The following is a 7,456-nucleotide window of genomic DNA, read 5'->3' as shown; positions in this document are numbered from 1 at the left end:
TAATTGAGGTAAAAACAAAGTCAGTCCATTTTGAAGCAATACATACACACATCTCGCGCTGGAAATATAAAATAAAGACAACAGGACAACAGAGCCCGAAATCAATAACATAATTTCGACTAGTATGGCGGGCCGGATTAAAAAGCCAAATGGGCCGCTTCTGGCCCCCTGGCCGTAGTTTGCCGCATTCCTGTTTGAATCCATACATTCTTTTTTTACGCTGGATCAGTGTCAATCGCATTGAAACCATGCAGCACCAGAAGTATTTTATGGATTGGACAGCTTCAGTATAACAACATTATAAAAAAAATCAGATAATATATATGTATACACAATATATATATATATATGTGTGTGTGGGGTTTTTTTTTTAACGTTGTCAATGTACTGCAAGTCAATATATATGTGTGTGTGTGTGTTTTAACGTTGTCAATGTACTGCAAGTGCAAAAAAAATGTGAACACCCCTGGTTTTGGAGGTATGTACCACCTGCTGGGCACAGTCTGTTATGGTGTGGTCGGGTTAATTACAAACATTAAAGCCCTACACACCATTGCTTTCCGTCTGTCGGGGATATATCCTGCTTTTATCCAGATGATGAACTAAGCACCTTCTTCTTTTACGCGTGAGGCAATGTTGGGGTTTATGATCCACTTACTCAGGGTCTCATTTTCTTTTTTTAAGTGCTGGCAGCTTAAAAAGCATTTGTTTCAGAGGTTGCTTTTTTTTAAAATGTATTAAAAGTCTGAAAAAAACAAAAATCAGTTCCACTTTGTTGCCCCATTAGCCAGTAGTGTTCTTTTAATTCTTTTAATTCTAAAAGAAGCAGAGTTTGCAAGCTGCTCACACTGCGGCGTATTTAAATAAACTTTGAAAAAGTTGAAAAAGGCACAAGAGTCTGGAGATGGTGATGAGGCTTTCTTTCCTTCTAATTGCCCGTAGTTGTGCAATTGCAGCTTATTGCCCTAATTTATTAGGGGGAAAGCCTCATTATTGAGAGTCACTGAAGCTAAGACGCCAACTTCCTTCAGTCTGTGATCTGTTGCCTAAAGTGCACTTAGTCATATGTGTTACTTATCGTCGTGCTGATGAGGACATATGTTCTGTGCAAAAAGATTGGTAATCTTACTAAACACAGGAGAATTTAAGTAGAGTAAAATAAAGTCGACAGTATTATAATATTATTGTTGTGTATGTAACGCTCACTCCTTTTTCGGTTTATACTCCTTTATTCGTATAGATGTAAATAAAAAAAAAAGGCTCTCCTGGCTGTATTCCAAATTATTAACATGTAACAAATCAACATCGATGCGCCGGAATGAGTCTATTCCAAATTATTAACATGTAACAAATGAGTTTATGGTTGAAAACAACAACGTGTCCTTAACAATCTAGCCAAAAAAACGGAGCTTCTTTAGTTCAGTCGCAGTAAGTCCTGGCGCTCTTCAGTCTATTTTCACTTTTTAGCAGGAGAGGGATCGTCTAAAGATTGGCCAGTGAAACTGAATGTCGTAACTGAATGTAGCATATCAGCAGGGGGGGGGTCCGGGTTTCTCAATCTGTTTCGCGTTCCTGTGCCGACTCGCGAAGTGCTTGCTCAGATTTATACAAAAATACAATTTTTTCTTCCCACACAGAGTGTACAGCGGACACTAATGTTTGTGCCATTTTTTACAGTGTGAAGTAATGTCAGTATTTCCAAGCAGTAACCACTCCATAGTGCCGCTCTCTCCGGGCCTCCATGTTCTCCCTTGTCGATCTACACATGGTGTTACCACTGATGTCATACCGCGACGTCACTGTCATGAAGCACACTGTAGAGAGATCCAGGCATATTCAGAAGAACCAAATTTGCCAATTGCCAATTGGGTTTGTGTCACTAAAGTCCAAAAATAAATGGTTTTATCAACAGCGACGTGACTTGCCTCAGATGGTAAATAAGGGGTTTATTGTTGATTAGTTTAGGATTTTTGTCATCTTTGTAAGGACCTTGAATTACAAAATTGACCTAATTAAATTGTCAATAGACATCTGATCTTCATTTACCATTTTTAAATGCATTTAGCAGACACTTTTATTCAAAGCGACCGGGGGAACGTATCGACTTCAGTTCGAGTTCGGCATTTAATTCCATAAGCCCCAGCCATCTGATCTGTTAGTCAGGACTTCTTGGCTAGTTAGTCAGGACTTCCTGACTAACAGACCCCAGCATCTCAGGATGGGCACCTTCACATCCTCCACTATCATCCTCAACACTGGTGTTCCCCAGGGCTGTGTCCTGAGTCCAGTCCTGTACGCACTGTACACCCACGACTGTGTCGCCACCTATGGATCCAACACCCTCAACCAATATGCTGACGACGCAACCATTGTTGGACTGATCAGCAATGATGAGGAGACACCATACAGGGAGGAAGGGCCAAAAACATTATAATAGATGGGGCCTTTGGTTTACAACAGCGGTTCTCAATTATTTTCTGTCATGCTCCCCCTTGGGGATAGACATGTTTTTACCTCCCCCATCTCCCCTCCGACCCACACCCCTGCGAATTGAAATACTACTGAAATACTCGTTTTACTGATTCGGATCTTCGACTCTCGAACAGTAAAACGAACCAAAAGCTGCTACCCTACTGGTGTAGTCCGGTCACGTGTCGACTGTGTCACCTCTCACGCCTGAGAATCCACTGTAGAGGCTTATATGCAACACTGCCATCAAAACCTATTCTTATCATAGAAAATGACATTTTAATAGCTGTCCACTGTAGTGACCGTCATGCATGAAAGGGTTAATTATGTATATATAATGTTTTTTTTAACTTAGATGTGGCAGGTCAGTAGAAGTGTGTTTATTGAAACAAATCCCGCTGCCTGGCCTTACTGTGAAATATTTCAAATTCAATTTTTGTGTAAATTATTTCTTGCTAGACCATAATTTGTTTTTTGTTTTTTGTTTCTTGATTGCAGTTGAAAAGTGAATCATTAATGTTATTTTATGTCATGTAAGGAAATCAATGTTACCTCAATACAGTATACATATAAGCCATTCTCTCGTTGGCATTGCTGGTAATGTGTTTTCTGACTCCGTACGTCCGTTAGTCATGTAAATGTCGTGTAAATGTGTTACTGTGCTCCAGGATGATTGATGATGTTGTAAAGTTGATAAGCTATTACACAGTTATGGCCTGAAGTATCACCTGTCAAAGATCCAGTGCTGCAATCAGCTTTGTTTAATTTAGTACAAGCGATCAAACCAGATTAACACAAATTAGCTGTTTATTCTTTATTTCTCGACTACTTACAAAAACTATTTTTCTCTATCTATTTATGTTAGATTGCAACAATATTTTCTTTTGGAGACAATTGTAATCTAGTGTATCTTTCTTTATTCAAATATATTTTGATCATTTTTTTTTGTTTGTTTGTTTGTTTTTTTTTTTTTTTGTCAATTGATAAAGCGCAAGATTTAATTTCTAATGATTCCTTGTTATGTATTCATTATGTTGATACATACTGGGACCCAAGATCAAAGATGACAATTATTTCTATTATTATTTATTATTTAACTGCCTATCATTTTGGTGTTACTCAGGTCCTTTCGGCCTCCGTTGTTGTTGCCTGAGACTCCCAGAAACAGAAGAAATTTTTTGTCTGCCAATTTTGTTGGTCTTTTTTAAAAAACAAAAATCAATATATTTTGTGGATTCATTTAGAAATATCAATTTCCTTTGTGTTTGCTTCTTTTTTGGTACCAGAATAACGAAATAAACACGTTTTGTTTTTTTTAAAGTTGATAGTGTCATTGATAAAAAATAGTTCAAAATGTTATCTCTCTCAATCCTGCTCTCAGTGCCAGGTCTAAGATAAAGGCGAGAAAACGTCAGGCAACTTTTAGCCTTTTAGTTTCTACACAAACATGTTGATGAACTGTTTCCATATTATCCCCCTATAGACATCTGTGGTGACATTGCCATAGTCCAGATAGTATCAAATTCACCAAACTTAATATTAAAAAAAAGAAAAAATGTTCATGTTTTCCCTTCTCTCCAAAAATGTAATGTTTTTTTTCATATGGAAACAAACTTCAGTGTTGCTTAAACATAGAATCCGGAACGACCCAAGCTTAATATTATTAACACATGAGAAATTAAATTTGAAATAAGGTATTTGTTTGTTATTATGTCTCTCTTTATCTTGCTATAATATCATGCATACATTGCTAATGCTACAAATCCCGCCGGTATATAGTGGCTATGTAATGGTGAGCCAGCTCTAATACATATTTGACATGAACTCGTGGGCCAAAATATAACTACAGCAATCTATTTATCTATCTGTCTGTCTGTCTGTCTGTCTATCTATCTATCTGTCTGTCTATCTATCTATCTATCCATCCATCCATCCATGCATCTATCTATCTATCTGTCTATATTTGGGAGAAATGTGTATCCCTGCCTGTATTAACTGAAAGGTTCATATCAGAGTCAATGCCTTGGTTTCAGTAGATTTCCATGTTGTACAGCTGGAATGGGAAATGTTTGTTTAGTATTAACCAAAGTTGAAAAATAAAAAGGTCAAGCATTATTTGTACATAGGCAACTGTAGAAGCCCGGGGTTCTTAAGAAAAAAGAGTCTGCTTTGAGTATAAAGCAGATCATTGTAAATATAGTAAATACCTGCGTGTAAAGGACAGATACAGATCATGGAGTGTGTCCCACTGGTCATACTTTTATTGGACACATGTACCGCACCGCATGTATAAACAGACTCAAGAGATTCTATGACGGAATTGTGACAGATCATATCAAGTTATGTTAGTTAAAGTTAGTAAATCATGTTTGACTTCAAAGATTGCAATTTCTTGACATGACCAGGAAAAACAACAAATTGTGACATTGGCCAGGTTATGCAAATACAGGGGTCCCTCTCTATATCCCGGTTTTCCTTTTGCTCCCTCAGTACATCGCAGATTCTTTTTTATTCCAATCTCACGAGAGTTTCACTATATCGCGGCATATTACTGTAATGTTTTTTTTAATTTAGAATATTTTTATTATTTTGTGATATGTTACTCCAATACGTAAATTATGTGATAACTATCTCGCCTCTACTTTGTGGAATTTTCCCTTTTTTTGCGATAGGTCTTGGAACATAACTACCACGAGATGAGACTAATGTAATTGCAAAGTGTTCCTCCAAACCAAATCAACGTATACATGATGATAAAGCCCATATACAGGAACTATTCTTGTAAATATCTTCACCCTAGAAACATCCAGAATTTGAGTAACCAAAAAGTTCACAATCAATGCATTCTGTTTTCATTCCTTCTTCTCTTTTGTCTTTTAAACAGGGCTGGATTCCAAATGGTGTTGCCTTCCATGTGCAGTTCACTACAGCTCTCAATGACTCTTTCATTGCTCCAGCTCAAGCATCCTTGGCCACTTGATTTGACTCTACTGGACACTGCCTACCTAACGCATAACTTCTCGCCCCTGAACTTCTCTTCAACTCCCCCTGAGTTACCCCTTTTGAAGTGTCTGTACACATCATATGAACAATCACCCGTCCTAAGTTCAACATGGTGACTGAAGTTCCTGCTCTAATCCTGATATTGATGTCTCGGGATATCTTGCTGGCTGCTGGAGACTCACCTCAGTCTCGCTGGGAGGTCCGCATTGAGGGGGACCTGGTCCTTGGTGGGTTGTTTCCCGTGCATGAGAAAGGTTCTGGAGTGGAGGAGTGCGGTCGTGTAAACGAAGACAGAGGAATACAGAGGCTGGAGGCTATGTTATTTGCCATTGACAGGATCAACATGGACAACACTTTACTGCCTGGAATCTCACTTGGGGTCCACATTTTGGACACCTGCTCCAGAGACACATACGCACTGGAGCAGGTGTGTGGCAATTGTCAATTAATCTAAATGCTGCTGATCATTAGTCAAGCATTATGACTGTGTTTAGCCATGCTACGTTTGCCTAAATCAGGGGTCACCAACATAGTAGCCCTCGTGGACTAATTAAGATGTCCGTGGTGTATGTTGTAAGAAGAGTGTCTACTAGTGTATGTCACAGAACTATTTAGTATTACATTGTTCAGAAAAGTCTGTATTAAACAAGTAGCTCTTCGTAGATCACCCTTTCAAAAACATTGGTGACCTCTGGTCTAAATGTTGTGTTAGCATATTATCCTTGATTATCAGCAAGTTACACTAAACAAAAAAAAAAAGAAATCAACTAAAAAAATCAGTTGTTGCATCTCTCGTCCATTTTTTAATATATTTGATGTACCATTTTACAGGCTTTGGAGTTCGTAAGGGCCTCACTTGCGAAGGTGGACAACTCAGAGTTCATCTGTCCAGATGGATCATATGCTTTGCAGGAAGAAAGCCCACTTGCAATTGCTGGAGTCATAGGAGGATCCTTTAGCAGTGTCTCAATACAGGTAACAGACATATAGAAATATAACATTCCTCATTTATTGTAAGAAGATGGAAATCAGCAATCAAAACACAAATTTGATTGCTGATCAAATCAGATCAGTTAATATGACAGTTGGTATTTAAACAGTGACAACTCTGCATGGGCAATATAAAAACAAGATGCTAGTGCCATAGTGTAATGTGGATGTGAGAAGATGCTAGTTTACTAGCAGTAATAGAGACTTTGTGTTGCTGTACATAGCTATTGAGACAAGTGACTAAGGGACAAGTGGACTACCAAAGGGCTTGAGCAATGAAACATAAAAAGGACAATCTTCAAAGAAGGAGATGGACAGAGGTTGGACAATCTAATCAATGACATAGAAACCAATATAACAAAGTGCAAACTTACTGGGAGGGGTATGTCCATGGAAAACAACAAAACTCTTCGTCCAGGTCCGTATAATGGAGCAGAGAGCTGGGTTTGGGCAGAAGGACCATTCTCTGTGACAACAGCAAATGTTGGCCTGCATAGATGGCACGCCACATCGGCTACCTCAGCTGGGAACAGAGGGGGGTTGATATACTTCTTAGCATGAAAACAAAAGGGGAATAACATGGACTTTGTTAACATTGTTATTTATAGATAATAATGTTATAATTGTATCGATCTAGCCCAATTGATATCAAATCAGGGTGTATGTGGCCACTGAATCACCAGACATCTCTAATGTAGACGGAACACGTATCATGAGATCCATAGCTTTCGAGGCAGAAGAAAGCTTTGGGTGACAAACCAGTATAGGGTTGAAAGATTCTTGCTATATTTCGATCTGGGTCAGTATTCAAAAAAATCTCGTACAACAGTTGTTGTATACGCAAATCCAGGAACTAAAACTTTCCAGAATAACTTCCAAGAATAATATCCATGTATCATTAATTTTTTCGATTATATACCTGTGTGGGGGGAGTGCCATTATACAACTCAACTGTGCATATAATTGTGTGGGAAAGATAGAATACAGTCTAGGG

The 7,456-nt window shown here is 38.3% G+C and overlaps 1 protein-coding gene across 2 annotated transcripts in view; it reads left to right on the top strand.

The window, feature by feature from the left end:
• The window catches only part of grm3 (glutamate receptor, metabotropic 3), a 31,573-nt gene that overhangs the window by 3,725 nt on the left and 20,392 nt on the right, over positions 1–7,456 (top strand). For both annotated transcript variants that reach the window (XM_025056414.1, XM_008311885.3), the window contains exons 2-3: positions 5,354–5,899; positions 6,304–6,447. In XM_025056414.1, the coding sequence (XP_024912182.1) occupies positions 5,582–5,899; positions 6,304–6,447 (462 nt within the window). In that variant the 5' untranslated portion in view covers positions 5,354–5,581. The remainder of the gene's footprint in view (positions 1–5,353; positions 5,900–6,303; positions 6,448–7,456) is intronic.

The sequence above is a fragment of the Cynoglossus semilaevis genome, chromosome 6, assembly GCF_000523025.1.
Source record: "Cynoglossus semilaevis isolate Cse_v1.0 chromosome 6, Cse_v1.0, whole genome shotgun sequence".
Lineage (NCBI taxonomy): Eukaryota > Metazoa > Chordata > Actinopteri > Pleuronectiformes > Cynoglossidae > Cynoglossus > Cynoglossus semilaevis.
Note: the sequence above shows the minus strand (reverse complement) of the source record. Positions and strands in the feature narration are given on the sequence as shown.